Source organism: Rhinatrema bivittatum, chromosome 9 (assembly GCF_901001135.1).
Source record: "Rhinatrema bivittatum chromosome 9, aRhiBiv1.1, whole genome shotgun sequence".
NCBI classification, from domain to species: domain Eukaryota; kingdom Metazoa; phylum Chordata; class Amphibia; order Gymnophiona; family Rhinatrematidae; genus Rhinatrema; species Rhinatrema bivittatum.
This window is the reverse complement of record NC_042623.1, coordinates 26,727,976-26,749,604: the sequence shown is the minus strand read 5'-3', so window position 1 is coordinate 26,749,604 and position 21,629 is coordinate 26,727,976. Positions and strand designations below refer to the sequence as shown.

The 21,629-nt window shown below is 45.0% G+C and overlaps 1 protein-coding gene across 5 annotated transcripts in view; it reads left to right on the top strand.

Annotated features, from left to right (window-relative positions):
* Positions 1-21,629, top strand: part of IMPDH1 (inosine monophosphate dehydrogenase 1) — a 303,033-nt gene that overhangs the window by 117,783 nt on the left and 163,621 nt on the right. For all 5 annotated transcript variants that reach the window (XM_029615228.1, XM_029615232.1, XM_029615229.1 and 2 more), the window contains exons 4-6: positions 168-269; positions 11,250-11,324; positions 20,304-20,510. In XM_029615228.1, the coding sequence (XP_029471088.1) occupies positions 168-269; positions 11,250-11,324; positions 20,304-20,510 (384 nt within the window). The remainder of the gene's footprint in view (positions 1-167; positions 270-11,249; positions 11,325-20,303; positions 20,511-21,629) is intronic.

The following is a 21,629-nucleotide window of genomic DNA, read 5'->3' as shown; positions in this document are numbered from 1 at the left end:
GTAAGCCCTAGCTTGTCTATACCTTGATCCCTGGGTTATTCTGCAAGTCTGCCTTCTGTGCTGGCGCAGAACACCCTGATATTGGGATTTAATATCCCTGCTCTTTGTTGGAGGGCTAATATGCAAGTCTGGGTATTGAAATGCTAAAACTACTCTCTTGTGCTTAGGATTTGACCTCTGCCTTGACCCGGAAGATCACTCTAAAGACGCCTCTGATCTCCTCACCTATGGACACTGTCACAGAATCGGATATGGCTATTGCTATGGCAGTAAGTAACCAGGCAGACATGCTTACAAGGTGGCAAAAGGGTTTTTTTTTTTTGTTTTTTTTAATGGTTGTTTAGTACACTGGCAGTACTATGGTGATACAGACAGGGTTGTCTTGCTCTAGTGGTAGCCCTGTGGCTTGATAACACTGTGCAACTTTGGGGGACACCCAAAAATATTCAGACACTAGCACAATGCCTGTCATAAGAAGCAGTTTTAAAAAAAAACATTTCAGGGTGTAATGTTCCCACAGTCCATTCTCTTTCAAAATTGTAAAAATGTACTCGGCGAAATGCACAGTTCCTAAAGGATATTTTGCATAGTGTTCCTCCTCACCTCCCTGCCCCCAGCAATTGCGATCAGTTTGTCCTGCTCTATTTCTGTTCCTAGCATGTAGCCATATGGACTCGGGACCAATGAGTGTTATGCACCCCTGCTAGCAGATGGAGACTGAGTCAGTTTTCAAAGCTGACATCACCTTAGATATACCCCAGCAGTGACCTCAGCCCTTCAGTATTTCTCAGTCTCCTAGCAGATGTGGATATACTTTCCCTACACCAGCCCAGGTAAGAAAAGAGAGAAGAGGATTCCTTCTGATTCAGAGACATGGAGGAGGTTTGGTAAGTCTTACCACCTGTCTCCTTGCTCAGCGCACTGTTCGGACAACGTTCCTGATCCCGTTGGGGTAAGGGAAGGGGGCTTTTGAGCAGATTGAGTGCCCCCCCCCCCCGATGGGCTAGGTCCCGCTTCACGCTTAGTGGGTACACCACGAGACAGGCCATGGCGGCGCCATCTTGTGCGCATTTTTGTATGTCTCCATTGCCCTCCATAGCTGTCAGTACGTGCAGTGCGTGCCGGCTCTGTGCACTTGCTGGGCGCCTAATGTTGCGCATACATAAGCACATGCATACGTACGCTTCTACTTACGAGGACCGGAACAGGATCTGTGCGCACTCTATTTCAGATGGTAGCTGGCTGAGCGCACAGCTATTGTTTTTATTATGGCCCCGGCAGCAAAGAAGCATAAATGACCCTCTTTGTGCTGCTTGCCATATTAGGGCTCCACATTCTGACTTGGAGTCCTTCCCATGTCAGCACTGTGAGGAGGCCCAGGGAGGGTTGGACTCCCAGAACTTTTCCAAGCCCGGCTCCTTCCATTCACAAGATGGGTCAGCCACAACCTTACCCGGTAGCACCCTGGATCTGAGTAATCCTGGGGCTGGGTCTACCTCTGGAGAGGAAACTCAGCTGCAACTACCCCAGTTCCCCCTGGGCTAAGTATGGGTAGAATTTTTTCAAGGCCTTCAAGCCTTCATACAGGTGCAGTCTCGCTCTCTTGCTCTCTCCATTGATGTGACAGCAATGACACTACAGATTGCTTCCTGTTGTGCCCTGGTGGCTCACTCGTGCTTGCTTCTCTTGAGAGAGGCAGATAACTCAGGAGCGACTTCCAGAGAGGCTATGAAGCCCGCCGCTGCCTTTTTAGTGAACGTGGGCTCTGACCTAGTCTGTACCTCAGCCAGAGGGGAGGCCTCAGTGGTGGGGGCCAGAAGACAACTACGGCTGCAGAATTGGTCAGCGGATGCAACCTTTAAGGCAAACCTTACAAATGTGCACTTTAAGGGATCCCTCCTATTCGGTAACAAATTGGAAAAGTTGGCCAATAAGTGGGGTGAATCTCCAGTGCCTCTGCTACCAGAAGATAGGAGGTCGCAGCACCCCTCATCTATGAGTGGTCAGGCCAGGGGCTTCCAGTGCTTTTGGCCCTACAAGAACTCGTCATTTCAGACATCTTGGTCTTTGGGAAGGTCTTGGTCCTTTTGGAGTTGACAACCAAAAAGGGGCTGGTTTGGGTTCGGGTTCGATAAGGAGATGGGGATAGACTATCCCTCTTCTAGCAGCGGTGGGTTGAGATCATGTCAGACAAATGGGTTCTAGATATCATAGGAGGATATGCACTGGAGTTTTGCAGCATCTGACAAATGGGTACTGGATATCATATGAGGAGGATAGGCACTGGAGTTTCGCAGCATCCCTTGGGACATATTCATGATGTCTCCAAGAAGCTGGCAGTGGACTCCTACATTGACAAGGCTCTACAATTTCAGGGCTATAATTCCAGTACCTATGCCCCAGGAAATACAGGGCACTATTCATCTATTTCATCGTACCCAAGAAGGAGGGTTCCTTTCCCCCATCTTGGACCTCAAGAGCATCAGCCGTCATCTACGAATAATTCATTTCCGCATGGGAACTGTACGCTCAGTCATAATGGCCGTACAACCGGGGCAGTTCTTAACCTCTCTGCACCTCTCAGAGGCCTACCTTCACATTCCAATCCGACAAGACCACCAGTGTTTCCTACGTTTTATGGTGCTATGCCGCCATTATCAATTCTGGGCGCTGCTCTTTGGCCTGGCCACAGCCCCCAGAACATTTTCCAAAATTATGATGGTTGTGGCGGCGGCATTGAGGAAAGAAGGAATCATGGTGCACCTGTACTTGGACGACTGGTTGATCTGGGCGAAGTCATTAGAATAGACCCTTCAGATGACCAACAGGGTGATGTCCCTGCTTCAGGAGCTTGGTTGGGTTGTGAACACAGCCAAGAGCAGTCTCAATCCCTCTCAGTCGTTAGACTATCTGGGAGTCCGGTTTGACACCAAACAGGACAAGGTCTTCCCTTCCACCTCGAGAATAAGGAAGATGATATGCCAAGTGTGCCGATTGACAAACACGATACGCCCCAGGGTGTGGAGTTATCTTCAGGTCCTTGGTCTGATGGCATCAACCCTGGAGGTAGTACTGTGGGTGAGGGCACACATGCATTCACTCGAACGCTTCCTACTGTCATGTTGGAACCCGCTGTCCCAGGGCTATTCAATTCTCCTACACCTACCAATGGAAGTATGTTCTCGGCTTTAGTGGTGGCTGCCGGAAGCTCACCTGAGCAAGGGTACAAGCCTGTCCCCACCGGACTAACTAGTTCTCAAGACGGACGCAAGCCTGTGGGGGTGGGGAGCTCACTGTCAGGAACTGGCGACATGGGGGCATTGGACCAAGAAAGAAGCATGCTGGAACATAAATCGCCTGGAAGCCCAGGCAATCAGATTAGCATATCTACAGTTCAGCCACAAGCTTCAGGATCAGGCAGTCCACGTGATGTCGGACAATGCAACAACAGTAGCCAATATCAACAGCCAGGGAGGAACCAAGAGCTAGCAAATGTCTCTGGAGTAGATCTCCTTATGGAATGGGCAGAATTGAACTGCCCATTCCATATGGAGGGGATATGATAGAGGTGTTTAAAATCATGAGAGGTCTAGAACGGGTAGATGTGAATCAGTTATTTAGTCTTTCAGATAATATTCTAGGGGACACTCCATGAAGTTAGCATGTGGAGAAAGTTCTTCCTCACTCAACGCACAATTATACTCTGGAATTTGTTGCAGAGGACGTGGTTAGTTCAGTTAGTATAGCTATGTTTAAAAAAAGGATTGGATAAGTTCTTGGAGAAGAAGTCCATTACCTGCTATTAATTAAGTTGACTTAGAAAATAGCCACTGCTATTACTAGCAACGGTAACATGAAATAGACTTAGTTTTTGGATACTAGCTGGGTTTTTATGGCCTGGATTGGCCACTGTTGGAAACAGGATGCTGGGCTTGATGGACCCTTGGTCACACCCAGTATGGCATGTTCTTATGTTCTTAACTTATGGATGATCTTGGCCTCTCACATTACAGGAAAAGACGTCAGAGCAGACTTTCTAAGCAGAGAGAGTCTGGATCCAGGAGAATGGACGTTGTCGGCCAGAGCCTTTCAGCTGCTGGTAGATCATTGGGGCCTCCCATCCATCAACCTGCTGGCCACATCTCACAATGTGAAGGTCTCCTGCTTCTTCAGTTGCAGCAGAGATCAGCGATCCCTGGGGATCGACACCCTTGTTCAGGCATGGCAGAGGAGGACTTACTGTACACATACCTTCCGTGTCCCCTGCTGGGTAAGGTCATTCGCAAGATCGAGCAGCACAGGGGACAGGTCCTTCTAGTGGCTCTAGATTGGCCCAGACACCAGTGGTATGCAGGCATGCGGAGGCTTCTGGTGGAGACACCCTCTTCCCTCCCCCCCATGCCTTCCTCTACACAGGGACCTGCTCCAACAAGGTCCGATCCTTTATGAGGACCCGATTTGGTTTTGTCTTACTGTCAAGCCCTTGAGAGGGCTCGCTTGGATATTCGGCGGCAGTAATTTCCACCTTGCTCCGCGCGTGGAAGTTCTCAACTTCCTTAGTGTATGTGCGGATCTAGAGAATATTTAAGGCCTGGTGCGAGGAATGCCGGGTTGCCCCTCGTCTGCCAAAATCCCCCTGGTTTTGGAATTTTTATAGGACAGCCTGAATAAAGGGCTGTCCCTTAACTCCTTGAAGGTCCAGGTAGTGGTGCTCTCTTGTTTCAGAGGCAAGGTGAACGTAACCTGCCTATTGGCACATCTGGACTGGGCCCGTTTCCTAAAGTGGTTAAACACCTCCGACCACCCTTATGGTGGCCGGGTTCCCCTGTGGAATCTTAATCTAGTCTTGGACTTTTTATAAGGACCTTCCTTTCGGCCACTGTGCAGTCTATCCCTGCGCCTGTTAACACTGAAGACTGTGTTCTTGGTGATATGCTCGTCTTGTTGCATCTCTGAACTACAGGCGTTGTCTGGAACCATTCCTCTGGATGACTCCAGGAGCATTGCAGCTTCGCGCTATTCCTTCCTTCTTGCCCAAGGTAGTCTCTGAGTTTCACTTGAATCAGTCTATTTCCTTGCTGTCCCTAGATAGACACAAGGACCACCTCCTCTGCCATTTAAACTTCAGTAGGTATCTGGAACTCAGAACCAGTGCGCAAGACTTGTTTGTTCTTCATGATGGAAGGAGACAAGACGAACCAGCTTCACGAGCTACCATAGCTCGCTGGATCAAGGATCAGCTTGTCCTAGCATTCACTCCAGCATTAACCAAGCCTGCACCAGCAATCATCCGTTTCAGCACCCATCCTTCTTGTCCCAGCATTTAGCCACATCAACCTGCATAGAGCCTTGTACAGCACTCATCCAGAACACTCAAACATTCAACCCATTCCTCTTCTGCAAGACAAGTCCATAATGCATCTGGGTTTCCCAATTCATATTCTGCAACATAGTCTATTTACCACAGGAAAAGCAACTATCCAACCTCGACGTCTCACCTATAAATCCCTTATCCCAATCATGATCTCACCCATTACCCAACTCCTAGGCCTTGCTCTATTCTCCCTGATACTATTTAATGCACAATCCCTCACCAAGAAATCTCTGATCCTCAATGACTATCTCCTAGACGCAAAGCCAGACGTCTAGGTTGGATGAAGTTAGCATGGGGCACATTTAAAACTAATCGGAGAAAGTTCTTTTTACTCAATGCACAATTAAACTCTGGAATTTATTGCCAGAGGATGTGGTTAGTGCAGTTAGTATAGCTGTGTTTAAAAAAGGATTGGATAAGTTCTTGGAGGAGAAGTCCATTACCTGCTATTAAGTTCACTTAGAGAATAGCCACTGCCATTAGCAATGGTAACATGGAATAGACTTAGTTTTTGGGTACTTGCCAGGTTCTTATGGCCTGGATTGGCCACTGTTGGAAACAGGATGCTGGGCTTGATGGACCCTTGGTCTGACCCAGTATGGCATTTTCTTATGTTCTTATATGCGCCATCACAGAAACCTGGCTTAAACCTGAGGATATTGCACTAATAAATCAACTACTAACACAGCTATTCATTTTTTCCCTCCCCCAACATAAAAAAAGGGGCAGGGGCATTCTTTTAGCAATCAAAAAAGATCTGAAATTCTCACAACACCCAGTAAAATCAGATTCAAAACTTGAAATAGGCTTTTTTTAAAACAGCCCAACTCTAAATCCTCCTTGTTGTCTGAGTGAGATTTGTAGGTTGAGAGGAGCATGATGATGAATGGCTTTATAGATAATAGTGATGGACTTATGAATAATTCTAAAATGTATTGGCAGCCAGTGTAAGTTTTTGAGAAAGGGAGTGATGTGGTCTCTTCTCCTGGTGTTAGTCAGTATTCTAGCTGCCGCATTTTGGAGCATCTGGAGGGGCTTGGTGGAGGAGGCAGGGAGACCTAGGAAGATAGACTATTGCAATTCTATCTTCGAAAAGATTATTGCTTGAAGGACCGTCCTGAAATCTGGAAAGTGAAGGAGAGGTTTGATTCTTTTCAATACCTGTAGTTTATAAAAGCAGTCCTTAGTAGTTTGGTGGTTGAAAGATTTTAAATTCAGGCGATTATCTATGATTACTCCTAAGTCTCTTGCTTGGGTAATGAGTGAGTTGGTTGGTTTAAAGTGATCTTACTATTTTCTGTGGAGATGAGGAGTTCAGTCTTAGAAGGATTTAAAATCAGGTTTAGGCTAGTGAGTTGATTTCCTCCAGACCCATTAGAGAAGCTTACAGAGGATCACTACTTGTACCACAAACCAAATCCACACATTATCGAGCTTTTAGAGACTGGGCTTTCTCTTCAGCAGGACCTTCGATTATGGAACTCCATTCCCCCCAATCTGAGACAAGAACCATGCTTTCTAACATTTAGAAAAAGGCTTAAGACTTGGTTGTTTAAACAAGCCTTTCCAGACCCTTACTGATTTTCAACATCAACTATAGAAAGACATTTCAGAATACTGTAAATAATTATACCGCTGTCTGTTAAGTTACTATAGCTTTGTATCTTCTTCCCCCAGTTGAACAGCCTTGTTTTATTGTACTGCATTGATTCTCTTCACTTGTTCAAGGTTCAAAATTATTACATCCCCTGTTATTTGTAAACCAGCATGATGTGATTGTATCATGAATGCCGGTATAGAAAAACTCTAAACAAACAAATAAAGGAGGTGGTCATGGGAGCTTATGTAGAGGCAGGGAAGCCATTACAGTCTCAGGTTAAAGCTCATTCCACTAGAGCCCAAGCAGTATCCTGGGCAGAAGCTAAGCTACTGTCTCGCATTGACATCTGCCGAGCGGCAACGTGGTCTTCCTTGTATACCTTCTGCAGGTTCTATCGTTTGAGACACAAGGGACCTAAATATGTATATACCTGAGGAGAGAAAGAGGGATTATTAGACATTTACATACCTGAAATGTATTACTAATGGACAAGAAGAAAACCTTTTTAAGTGGAAAAGAAATCATAGAACGAGGGGGTCAAGATATAGCAAAACAATGTTGGAAAATATTTTTTATAGAAGGGTGATGAATGTCTGGAATGCCCTTCCAGAACAGGTGGTGGAAGCTAAAATGGTTAACAGACTTCAAAAAGTTATGGGATAAATGCAGAGAATTTTTATTAGTAAAGAGGTAGCAGAAACATGACCTAGTGGCTAGTGAGATAGCACAGAGGTAGTTATATCCCTAACAGTGGTATGACTGCATCAGGCGTTCAAGAAGGAATTTTTTGGTAATCGGCACAGAGCAGCAGGTTAGATGCCAACAGTAGTATGTTTACATAGAGTTTGCCAGAAGTCGCTGGGGTAAATGCACAGTATCCTTCATAGAGATGAAATGAAAGGCTTAATAAGCCTTTCATTTCATCTGTCAGGATGCAGGGCATGGAACAGCTCCCCTGTGAAGAAAGTCTAAAGAGGTTACAGCTGTTCAACTTTGAGAAAGACGTCTGAGGTGAAATATGATAAAGGTCTACAAAATCATAAAAGGACTTGAACAGGTTAGTGTAAATCGGTTATTTTCTGTCTCAGATAATAGACTAGAGGGCACTCCATGAAATTAGCAAGTAGCTAATTTAAAACAAATAGAATTCTTTTTCACTTAGTGCATAGTTAAGCTCTGGAATTCATTGACAGAGGATGTGGTTATGGAAGTTAGTGTAACTGGTTTTAAAAAAGGTTTGGATAAGTTCCTAGAGAAGTCCATAAACTGCTGTTAATCGATAAGGAATAGAAGCTTGGGATCTGTTTAATGTTTAGGTACTTGCCAGGTACTTGTGTCTAGGATTGGCCACTTTTGGAAACAGGATGCTGAGCTTGATGGACCCTTGGTCTAACCCAGATGGCATGTCTTACGTTCTTACAAGTTTTTGATATGGCTTCAGTTACCAGTGGAGATGAGCATCCAAATGCATTGGTGGTTGAAGGCGGATCTAAGGAAGGACGTTTCCCTACGAGCACTGGACTGACTGGTATGCCGGATGCAAGCCTCCAGGGTTGGGGGCCTCACTGTTAAGAGTTGATAGCACTGGAGTGCAGAGGAATCTCTAGAGCATCAATCATCTGGGAGCATATGCCATTTGGTTGGCATGCATGTGGCTTGTTGACTGCAGGGTAAGCGCTCTGGGTAATGTCAGACAATGCAACAGTGGCTTATATCAAGTACCAGGAAGGCATCGAGAGCCAGCAACTGTTGCAGGAAATAGTCCGGCTCTTGGAATGGGTGGAAGTACATCTCCAGGAGATCTCCATCTTCCACATTGCGGGAAAAGACAATGTGATAGTTGATTTTCTCAGCAGACAGTCTGGATCCAGGAGAATGGGAATTGTTGGACGAAGTGTTGTAGCTCATAGTGGGCCTATCTCTAGACTTGCTGGCGACATTGCATAATGTGAAGGTTTCCCCTTGTTTTCAGTCACGGGGGAGATCTGAAGTCTTTGGGAATCGATGCCCTGAAGCAGGTGTGGCAGGAAGACCAGCTTCGGTATGCTTTCCCCGTGGCCCATGTTGGGCAGAGTGATTCAGAGGATGGAAAGACACATGGAGCTGGTGCTTCTGGTGGCTCCAGATTGACCCAGGAGGCTGTGGAATGCAGATCTGTGAAGGTTCCTGGCGGACTCTTTCCCGGTTTACCGGTCCTCAGGTACCTGCTACGACAAGGAAATATTCTTTGTGTAGATTTTCTTACGGTATGGTCCTTGAAAGGGTTTGATTGCTGAAGCGTGGATATTTGACTGCTGTTTTCCACCTTGCTTCGAACACAAGTTTTCCTCCTCTTTACCTTACGTTTGGCTTGGAGAGTGTTTGAGGTTTGGTGTGAGGAACGAGGAGTGCTTCCTCATTCGGTTAAAATCCCGCTTATTTTGTAATTTTTAAAAGATGGGTCACTTAAGAGCTTGGCCCTTAAATTCTTGAAGGTGCAGATGACAGCCCTTGTTTTTTTCCAAGGGTCAGGTGAAGGGCAGACCCTTGTCCGCCCATCTGGATGTGGCCAGGTTTTGTAAGGGATGAAGTTTCTTCGTCCTCTCTTGTGGTTCCCGGTGCCTTATGGAGCCTTGAATCTGGTTCTAGAATTTTGGCAAATTCCTCTCTTCGACCTTTGTGTAGCCTTTCCTTGTGGTAATTCTTGAAGACACTGTTTCTCATGGTGTTTGTTCTGTTGGCCAGGTCCAAGGGCTGTTCTTGCAGGAAACTGTTCCTGTGGGTGACTCCGGGGGCAGTCCAGCTTTGGTCTTTTCAATCCTTTTTTGCCAAAAGTGGTGTCTGATTTTCATTTGAACCAATCTATTTCCGTGCCAATCCCGGACAGGGGGAGAGATGTGGATGAATATAGTCTGTTGCGGACCTTGGATGTCAGGAGGTATCTGATGTGGTATTGGAAGTTATTAAAACATCTCAGGAAAACTGTGACCAACTGTTTGTTCATGGAGGTAAACAGGGTGAGTCAGCATCACAGGTTATGTTAGCTATTGGTTTAAGGAGGTTATCTGTCCTGCATATGTGGATGCTGACTAGCTGTTAAAACAGGTTAGGGCTCAGGCAGTGTCATGGGCGGAGCTTCAATTTTGTGTCCCATCGAGATTTCTGAGCTGTGAAGTGCTCCTCCTAACACATTTTTTCCAGTTATTAGTACCTGGATGTGCAGGCCCAGGAGGCAACAGCCTCTGTGTGTGTGGTGTTGGTTGGACCGAGGGGGCAGCCTCCTGCTCTGTTTGGGAGTAGCTTTGGTTCATCCTACTGGTCATTGATTAACCTGTCTGAATGCTGAGAAATGAGAAATTACTACTTAATTGATAATTTCCTTTTCTCTAGTGAAGACAGGTTAATCCACCTTCCCACCCTTGGCTGGCAGTTTATTTATTTATTTATTTATTTTTATATACCGAAGTTCTTGTAGGGACTACAAATCACTCCGGTTTACATAAAACGAAGAACTGCTCAACAGAGAGCTGAGCTTTACATGGAACAGTAGAACATATGGAACAGTATAACTGGTTGACAATTTAACATAGAGCTAAATAAAGAAATAATAGTTTAACTGGTAATAAATAGTAATAAGTAAAGAAATATAATATATTATATAAGCAGTATAACTATTTAACGTAGCAATAAATATAAATATAAGTTTGTGGTTCTGTGGTCTTCCTGAGTGGCTGCGTGTCCAGAGATAATTGGTAAGTGTCTGTTTTAGTCCCTAGATTAGTGGTTACCCTCTGTTTTGAGTTCAGTGTCTCCCATTGACTGAGTACCTGAGTAGTGGTCTGTTAAATGTTAAAATCAAGTGTTAGTTTGTCCATAGGTTGCTTTTGTAGAGTATACTGGTGGGCTACTGCCAGCGCAGGGGTATATATATATACCATGATGTCAGCTTTGCTCAGTCTCCATCTGCTGGTAGAGGCGCATAACTCACTGGTCATGGATTAAATTGTTTTCACTAGAGGAAAAAGGAATTATGAGGTAAGTAGTTATTTTTTATTACTCTACTTGATCTTCGGCAGAACACTGGGAAAAGTTAGGGGGTGAAAGGACATGGGCACTAAAATAATGGGGTGCTGCAGAACAGGACTGAGGCATTTTTATGGGCCTGTGTAGGAGGAAGCTTGCATAGTGCTTATCTTGTAATCCTGTCTATGCTAAAATTCATGTTCTCTTTAGAAAGTGGGTGCAAGTAGCCAGAAGCAGTGTTTTTTCCTTATGCTTATCTCTTACCTTTTGCAGTTGATGGGTGGGATAGGAATTATCCATCACAACTGTACTCCAGAGTTTCAAGCCAATGAAGTTCACAAAGTAAAGGCAAGTAGTTTATTCAGCACTCATTATTGTCCCCTCATGGTTTAATGGTGAGATGTGCAGACTATAATAGCCATCTACATTACAGGAAATGCATGAAAAGTGGCCCTTAAACTCTTTAATAAAAAACAAAAAACCCCAGCCCTTTCGTGACCCTGGTGTTTTTGTAAATTACTGTTCTTTTTAAGTAGATTGAGTTAGAGCCATCAGTTTTCCAGATTGTATTCCTGTGATGAAATGGCTAGTGGAAACCTAATGAGAAAATAAGTGTTGAAATAGACTTGAATTTACATGGAAATTAACACTAGGTACAACTGTGTTCTGAAAGATTGTTTTTTACATTGTAGTGGTATTTTGCCTTATTCTGGTTTAGTGCACAGATGTATACAGAAGGCTGTTGGTAGAAGGTTGGACTCTGGCACTCTGGTCTTTTACACCCTGATTAGCAACATATCTGACCATCTATAGTCTATACCTTATAATACTTTTGTTTTCATATACTGTATTATTCCTTTGTGTTGTGAAAAGGCACTGGAAAAATGGGGGGGAAAAAGGCCGTACGATACTTACATACAGTTTCATATTAAATGATGGCAGATAAAGATCAGAATGGTCCATCCAATCCCACTGATTGTCTTTACTGCATTTTAATAAGACAAAAGGATTCCTTCATGGACGAGCAGGATGAAGTCGCTCTCACAGGAGTTGTGTGTACAACATACTGTACAAATCTGTGTGTAGTATTCTTTGAAACGGTATTCTGTTTTCCTTTTCTTTGAGCACAAGCAGAATTGCAATTCTCATACATGGGGTGACTTCTGATGGAGCCTGGCCTAGAAAACTTGTCAGTTTCTAGAACTTTGACTGTATCTCGCTGAGCATGCCCATGCATCCACACGGGGGGGCCCTTAAATCTCTCTTCCCACAGAGCCCTCAGGTCGTGGGTGGTATATATATTTTTTTTCCCCTCCCTCCTCCTCCTCCTCCTGGGCTTTTGGGAATTTTTCTGGCAGCAAGGTCGTTTATTGCAAGGTTCCTTGGTTAACTTACCCAATAGTTCCTTAGGTAGGTTTTCAAGCATTCTGTAAGCTTTTGCTCTCTTCTCAATTTTGCAGTGCTGTGCCTTCGGAGCCTGGGGCCATTGTTCCATTGCTGCCATAGAGTTTGATTTTGCTTTGGTTCTTTTTCAGTCGAACATTTTATTCACCATTCCCTTCCTAATAATGCCTAACGATGTTTGCTTTTTTGACAGCTGCAGCACACTGAGTTAACAAATTCAATTATTATCCACTGTGATGCCTACGTCTTTTTCTTGGATGGTAAATCCTTATATGAAACCTAACATGGTGTAACTACAGCATGGGTTATAATTGTGATGGAGAAGGTACAGAGAAGGGCAACCAAAATAAGGGGAATGGAACAGCTCCCCTATGAGGAAAGACTAAAGCGGTTAGGACTTTTCAGCTTGGAGAAGAGACAGCTGAGGGGGGATATGATAGAGGTCTAGAAAGGGTAGATGTGAATCGGTTATTTACTCTTTCAGATAAGACTAGGGGGCAATCCATGAAGTTAGCATGTGGCACATTTAAAACTAATCAGAGAAAGTTCTTTTTCACTCGATACACAATTAAACTCTGGAATTTGTTGCCAGAGGATGTGGTTAGTGCAGTTAGTATAGCTGTGTTTAAAAAAGGATTGGATAACTTCTTGGAGGAGAAGTCCATTACCTGCTATTAATTAAGTTGACTTAGAAAATAGCCACTGCTATTACTAGCAACAATAACATGGAATAGACTTAGTTTTTGGGTACTTGCCAGGTTCCTAATGCCTGAATTGGCCACTGTTGGAAACAGGATGCTGGGTTTGATGGACTCTTGGTCTGACCCAGTATGGCATGTTCTTATGACATAGGCTGCAAGCATTTCCAATACCGGGTGCTGCTATTCAGCCTTGCCTCAGCCCTATGAGTCTTTATAAAATGTCTGGAAGTGGTAGGGGCACACCTGCACTGCAGTGAGGTGCACATGTTCCCCTACCTAGACAATTGGCTCCTCAGGAACACCATACAGGAGGGCACTCTGTGCTCCCTCTGCTTGACAAGCCAGTGTGCCACAGTCACTGGGGTTTGTGATAAGTTTCCCCAAATCTCATCTGATCCTGTCCACACAGCTAGTGTTCATTGGGGGCCCTCCTGGAGACTACTCTGGCCAGAGTGTTCCTCCCCAGGGACTCAGACCCTGGCATTTTTAGCACACTCCATCTGGTGCCGCTGGACAGTCCGGGTGTTTTGCTTACTGGGCCACATGGCGGCATCGGTTCATGTCACTCCATGTAGTATATTTGGATTTTCAGAAGGCATTTGACAAAGTCCCTCATGAGAGGCTTCTACAAAAACTAAAAAGTCATGGGATAGGAGGCGATGTCCTTTCGTGGATTACAAGCTGGTTAAAAGACAGGAAACAGAGAGTAGGATTAAATGGTCAATTTTCTCAGTGGAAAAGGGTAAACAGTGGAGTGCCTCAGGGATCTGTACTTGGACCTGTGCTTTTCAATATATATATAAACGATCTGGAAAGGAATACGATGAGTGAGGTTATCAAATTTGCAGATGATACAAAATTATTCAGAGTAGTTAAATCACAAGCAGTCTGTGATACATTGCAGGAGGACCTTGCAAGACTGGAAGATCGGGCATCCAAATGGCAGATGAAATTTAATGTGGACAAGTGCAAGGTGTTGCATATAGGGAAAAATAACCATTGCTGTAGTTACACGATGTTAGGTTCCATATTAGGAGCTACCACCCAGGAAAAAGATCTAGGCATCATAGTGGACAATACTTTAAAATCGTCAGCTCAGTGTGCTGCAGCAGTCAAAAAAGCAAATAGAATGTTAGGAATTATTAGGAAGGGAATGGTTAATAGAACGGAAAATGTCATAATGCCTCTATATCGCTCCATGGTGAGACCACACCTTGAATACTGTGTACAATTCTGGTCGCCGCATCTCAAAAAAGATATAGTTGCGATGGAGAAGGTACAGAGAAGGGCAACCAAAATGATAAAGGGGATGGAACAGCTTCCCTATGAGGAAAGGCTGAAGAGATTAGGGCTGTTCAGCTTGGAGAAGAGACGGCTGAGGGGGGATATGATAGAGGTCTTCAAGATCATGAGAGGTCTTGAACGAGTAGATGTGACTCGGTTATTTTCACTTTCGAATAATAGGAGGACTAGGGGGCATTCCATGAAGTTAGCAAGTAGCACATTTAAGACTAATCGGAGAAAATTCTTTTTCACTCAATGCACAATAAAGCTCTGGAATTTGTTGCCAGAGGATGTGGTTAGTGCAGTTAGTGTAGCTGGGTTCAAAAAAGGTTTGGATAAGTTCTTGGAGGAGAAGTCCATTAATGGCTATTAATCAATTTTACTTAGGGAATAGCCACTGCTATTAATTGCATCAGTAGCATGGGATCTTCTTAGTGTTTGGGTAATTGCCAGGTTCTTGTGGCCTGGTTTTGGCCTCTGTTGGAAACAGGATGCTGGGCTTGATGGACCCTTGGTCTGACCCAGCATGGCAATTTTTTATGTTCTTATGTTCTTATTTGCCTGGCTAGCCATGTGAGTAGCATGGTGGACTGTCCGCACTCAGCGGCACCAGGCCACCCAGGACCTCTCGATGCTAGTGCACGTTACCTTGCCACTCTGGGACTCCCTCTCCTGGTGGGAGAGCCTGACCAACATGGAGAGGGGCCTCCCCTTTCAAGCACCATCCCTCCAGGTGGTACTGACCACTGATGCCTCAACCTTGGGCTGGGGAGCACATGAGGGCGGCCTCTGCACACAAGGCATGTGGTCAGAGCAGGAAGCAAGTTGTCAAACTTCCTGGAACTGTGAGCGATCCAGTATGCCCTCTCGGCGTTTCAGGATCACCTGGCCCACAAAGTGGTTTTGATCCAGACCGGCAACCAAGTCGCAATGTGGTACATAAACAAGCAGGGAGGTACGGGCTCCTTCCTGCTTTGCCAGGAGACTGTACAGATTTGAGTGTGGGCCCTATCCAAAGACATGCTCCTGCAAGCAGTTTTCCTGGCAGGGACAGAGAACGTGGTGGCGGACTGCCTGAGTCAGGCATTCCACCCGCACGAGTAGTCGCTCAACCTGACAGTCGCGGACAGAATCTTCCGACTTGGGGCATTCCAGAGGTGAACCTCTTTGCCTCCCCTCGGAATTTGTGTGGTCCACTTCTACTCCCTGTACAGGGAGGACAGGGAACCAGCCTCGGATGCCTTTGCCCTGTTTTGTGGCAAGGGCCTACTGTATGTATATCCCTCGCTCCCGCTGGTGGGGAAGACAATCGTGAAGCTCCAGTAGGACAGGGCAACCTTGGAGTAATAATCGATAAAGAACTTTCATTTAAAAACCATATATCAACAAAAATTAAAGACTGTTATCATAAACTATTTACACTCAATCATCTAAAACCGTTTCTCTCAAATAATAACTTCAAATCGGTCTTGCAATCATTAATATTCTCCAATATAGACTACTGCAACTCTCTACTCCTCAACTTACCTTTAAAACACCATTCAACTTCTCCAACTCCTGCAAAATGCAGCTGCAAGAATCCTTTCAGGTGCCAAAAAGCATGACAACATCACCCCAACCCTCATATCACTTCATTGGCTGCCAATAAAATACAGGATCGAATATAAAGTCCTTTCCATCCTACATAAAATTATATATGAAGAACAGAAAAATTGGCTAAGCCCCCTACATTCAACTCCATACCACAAGTAGAAACCTGAGGTCAGCAAATAAAGGACTCCTAAAAACACCACCAACTCACTCAAATCAACTCACCTCTACTCAAAATAGAGCGATATCCCTTGGTGGCCCAAAATTTTGGAACTCCCTCCCAACTAAACTCAGAATTCAAGAAAACCTAAAAACATTCAAAAAAGAATTAAAAAGTTGGTTGTTCAACAAAGCATATCAAACCACCCAAAGAATCAACTAATCATCACCGCCCTCCATTACAACCTCATGATTAAATGAATATCAGCACAACTATACTTTTCTAAAATAAGAATGAACTCATTTTTAATCTTAAGCATGAATTTATTTACTACTAAGCCTAATAACATGTAATGTTTTTACACTCCTTGTCAACCCCTTTATCCCTATAACAGTTATGATGGCGTTATTTTGACATTTCCGAACGACGGTATATAAAACTCGTTAAAAAGATCCTGGTTTGCCCCACAATGGCCTGGCAAGTCTGGATCCTGCGTGACCTATCGATCTGGGACCCCATACACCTGGGCACCTTCCCTGACCTGATCACGCAGGACCAGGGCAGATTGCGCCACCCAATCCTACGCTCGCTGGCCCTCACTGCCTGGATGTTGAAAGGGTAGTCATACAGTCCCTCGACCTCTTCGATAATGTGTCGCAGGTACTGGTGGCTTCCCCGGAAGCCTTCCACCAGGAAGCCTTACCGGTTGAAGTGGAAGAGATTCTCAGTCTGGTGTGAAGCAAAGGTCCTCAACCCTTTCTCCTACCCCACTCAGTGGCTGCTGGACTATTTGTGGTTCCTCTCGGAGTCTGGGCTGCAGACTACCTCAATCCGAGTCCACTTGAGTGCTATCAGCGCGTACCACCAGGGAATAAGTGGCACACTGATATCTGTGCAGCCCTTGGTGGGCTGCTTTGAGGGGCCTGATGCATCTAAAGCCCCCTCTGCATCCTCCTGTTGTGTCCTGGGACCTCAACGTGGTACTAGCGTGGTTCATGCAGCCTCCTTTCGAGCCTATGCACTCCTACGAGCTTTAAACATCTCACCTGGAAAGTCATTTTTCTGGTTGCGGTCACCCCCGCTCGCAGGGTCAGTGAACTTCAGGCGTTAGTGACGTATCCGCCCTATACAAAATTCTTTCATGACAGGGTGGTTCCTCATACTCACCCTAAGTTCCTCCCTAAGGTGGTGACTGATTTCCATTTCAATCAGTCCATAGTTTTGCCTACCTTCTTTCCGCGACCCCATTCTCACCAAGGTGAACAGGGCCTGCACAGCCTGGACTGCAGGTGTTCTCTTGCCTTTTAACTTGAGCGCACAGTGCCTCAAAGGCAGTTCACGCAACTTTGTCTCTTTTGATGACAACAGATTTGGTGTTACGGTGGGCAAGAAGACCCTGTCCAACTGGTTGGTGAACTGTATATCCTACTATGAGTAGGCAGGCCGTCTGCTTGGAGGCTGCGTAAAGGCGCACTCGGGGCCATGGCAGTGTCGGAGGCCCATTTACGTGCGGACCCCATCACTGAGATATGCAAGGCTGCGATGTGGAGCTCACGGCACATGTTCGCCCCCCCATTACTGTTTGGACAAGGATGGTTAACATGATAGTACCTTTGGCCAGTCTGTCCTTCGTAATCTGTTCCAAGCATAAGAACCCAACCCTCCCTACCTAGGGCTCAGTATCTGGTTCGTGCTGCCTCCCATTCTCACTTTCAGCACTTCTGTTGTTGTGCTGTTGGTCCTGTTATTGTCGGGGGCAGCCTGTAGTTTGGTATTCACCCTTCTGTGAGGACTACCATCCTGCTTGTCCTAGGAGAAAGCAGTTGCTTACCTGTAATAGGTGTTCTCCTAGAACAGAAGGATGTTAGTCCTCAGGAAACCCGCCAGCCACCCTGCTGAGTTGGGTTCTCGGTCGTTTTGTTTTATTTTTTCACTAGTCTTTTTCGCTAAGATACGAGACAGGAGGGACTCCGCGTGGCTGTGCGGATAGTGGCATGCTGACCATGCTCAGTGTGCCAGCCAAAGTTTCTAGAAACTTTTTGAAAAGTTTTTTCCATGCCAGGCTCCATCTGATACCCATCTGTGAGGACTAACATCCTGCTGTCCTAGGAGAACACCTGTTAAAGGTAAGCAACTCTATCTTCAGGAGACTTCAGCCTCGTACATTGCAGGAAAAGACCATGTGAGAGCAGACTTTCTCAGCAGGATCTAGATTCAGGAGAATGGGAATTGTCGAATGAGGCATTTCAGCTACTAGTAGATCGCTGGGGCCTTCTGTTTCTGGACCTTCTGGCGACTCCTCGCTTCTTCAGTCACTGGAGAGATCCAAAGTCCTTGGGCATTGATGCCCTTGTGCAAGAGTGGCCAGAGGACAGGCTACTATGTCTTTCCTCCTGTAGCCCATGTTGAGCAGACTGATTCGGAGAATCGAGAGTGACACAGGGATGGTGCTTCTGGTGGCACTGGATTGGCCCAGAATACTGTGATATGCAGGTTTGCACAGGCTCCTGGTGGATTTTCCCTCCAGTTCAGTCTTGCAAAGATCTGCTACGGCAGGGGCATGTCTTTCACTAAGATCCAACTCTATTTTGTCTTACAGTATGGCCCTTGTGAGGGCTCTGTTACTAAAGCATGGATATTGTACTGTGGTGATTTCGATCTTATTCTGAGCAAGAAAGTTCTCCACTTCCTTAACCTACATGCAGGTTTGGCAATTGTTTGAGGCTTGGTGTGAACATCAAGGGATTCTTTCTCTGTTAAGATTCCGCTCATTTTGGAATTTTTGCAGGATGGATTGAATAAAGGGTTGACCTTTAATTTATTAAAGGTACAATTGCTGGCTCTTGCCTGTTTCCGAGGTCAGGTGAATGATGAATCCTTGTTGGCTCATCCAGACGTGGCCCGTTTCTTAAAAGGAGTGAAGCATCTTTGTCCTCCCTTGTGGTTACTGATGTCTTTGTGGAGTCTTAATCTAGGTTTTGATTTTGTGGTGGACCCCACTTTTCGAACAATGTGTAGCTTTCCTTGAGTGTGAAAATGGTGTTTCTTGTGGCAATTTGTTCTGCGTGTAGAATATCCAAACTACAGGCTTTGTCTTGTCGGGAGCTGTCTTTACAGGTGTGTACTGTTCCTTATTTTTTGCCAAAACTGATCTTGGATTTTCACTTAAATCAGTTAATTTCCCTTCTGTCTCTGGATAGGGAAAGAGATGTGGAAGAATATTATCTTATGGCCCTTGGAATTCAAGAGGTATATTTTGAGGTTTCTAAATCTGTCAGGAAGATGAATTGCATGTTTGTTCTCCATGGGGGAGTAAACAGGGCAAGCTGGCGTTGCGGGCTACAATAGCCCACTGGATTAAGGAGGTAGTCACGACCGTGTATGTGGATGCTCAGTAGTCATTACCTAGTCAGTTTAGGGCTCATTCCACTAGGGTTGAAGCAGTGTCATGGGCGGAGGTTAGGTTGCGGTCTCCTGTCGATATTTGCTGAGTTGCAATGGGGTCCTCCTTACACATCTTTTCCAGGCATTACTGCCTGGATGTGCAGGCCTGGGAGAACAGAACCTTTGCGCGTGCGGTGTTAATTGGTCCGCAGGCAGCTTCCTGTCCTGTTCAGGAGTAGCTTTGGTACATCCCACTGGTTTTGGATCCACTTGTCATATGCTAAGAGAAATTACTCTTATCTGATAATTTCCTTTTCTTTAATTAGGACAGATGAATCCACCTTTTCGCCCTTGGCTGTCGGATGGTTGTGCTATTGTCCTCCTGTGTGGCTGCATGTACCAAGGGTTACTTCAGTCCTTAGACTAGTGTTACACTCTTTGTCTCAGCTCAGTGTTTTTCCTGTTAGCTAAGTGCTGGTTATCTGTTAAGTTTTGTTATGTTTGTCCACAGTTGGCTTTTGCAGAGAATACTGGCAGGCTGATGTCAGTGCAGGGGTATATATACCGTGATGTCAGCTTTGCTCAATTCCATCTGCTGTTGGAGGTGCATAACCCACTGGGTTTGGATCCACCTGTCTTAATTAAAGAAAAGGATCTTATCAGGTAAGCAGTGATTTCTCCATTTAAAACATAGCAGCATTATATATTTTTTATGCATTTCTCCCATGTACTAAACACACAGATCTAAGAATATTCCATGACTCTTTGCTCCCTCTCTCCTTTTCTGTTGGTCTTTCTGTGTAGAAATTTGAGCAAGGTTTCATTACTGACCCTGTGGTCATGAGCCCAAGTCACACAGTGGGGGATGTCTTTGAAGCCAAAAACCGTCATGGATTTTCAGGGATCCCCATCACAGAGACAGGGAAGATGGGGAGTAAGCTGGTGGGGATTGTTACTTCAAGAGACATTGACTTTCTCATGGAGAAGGACTACACCATGCAGCTAAGTGAGGTAAGGAAAGCGTCCAGCCATTTTTACAATACTAGTATTTGTCTTGTTACAGTCCCCACTGTACCTTGATTGCTTTTACCACAGTTTGATGCCTAGAGACTTTTGTACCTGGTTACTATATTCTAGCAACATCTTGCAGGTAATCTGAATTTTCTGTATATAAGATCTTTTCTGATTTTGCCTAGATAAAAATAGTTTGTTTTGCTACTGTTTAGTTAACTGGTGAGGGAAGTTCAGGACTCTGGATTCTGTCCACTTCCAGCTGAATTGGATGTAACTGGTAGAGCCACTGGTTAGTCCTGTTTCTTGGATGAGATTTTGGGACCTGATGTCTAGTTTGGAGCTGTCTTTTTGCCCTGTCAAAGGTGCCTTCCTTTTAGGAATCAGTTACATTTCTGTGCTTAATTCATGCATAGTAGCTACCTACATTGGATAAAGTAAAGACAACATGCTACATTGGCTATCTTTACTTTAACCAATGTAGGTGGTGGTGCATTGTCACAGTAAAGCTAATAATTGAGCTTGAAGCAGGTAAGGGGGAATCCTTTTGCTGCTAGGTTGGCATGGGGAGTTTCAGGGGCTTTCTGAAGTGTTGGGTTCAGGGTAGGAGGTGGCCTCAACTAACAGGGGTATTCTAAGGAGGGCATCTGAAAATTGTTATGCCATTGGTGTGTTAGATGTAAAAATATTAATATTTTTGTTTGCAAATGAAAGCACATACTTAATCTCGCAAACAGCACAAGCAACAAGTTAATGCTAGACAGATATGACTGCATTTCCATGTTTCATTGTGAGTGAAACTTTATGCATCCTTAATATTAGCCCAGAACACACTGTTCTGCTGAAGGGCTTAGCAGTGATGCTATCGTGCTTACTAATTTCACTGAATACCCCAAAGAGGCAAATTTATTTAGAACTACTATACTATGTGGAAAATACAAGTTTCTCCCCCTTGGTGTTTCTTGGAGCCCCAATGAACTTTCAGGCCCATACAGTAAAGTGCGGCCACGGTTACCCTGCTTCTAACCCGCTTTCTACTCACAATTTGGCCACGTTAGTCCAACCTGCGATTCACTATCCCTTTTAACCCATCCTTACCGCTTCTTTAAATCAACGGGT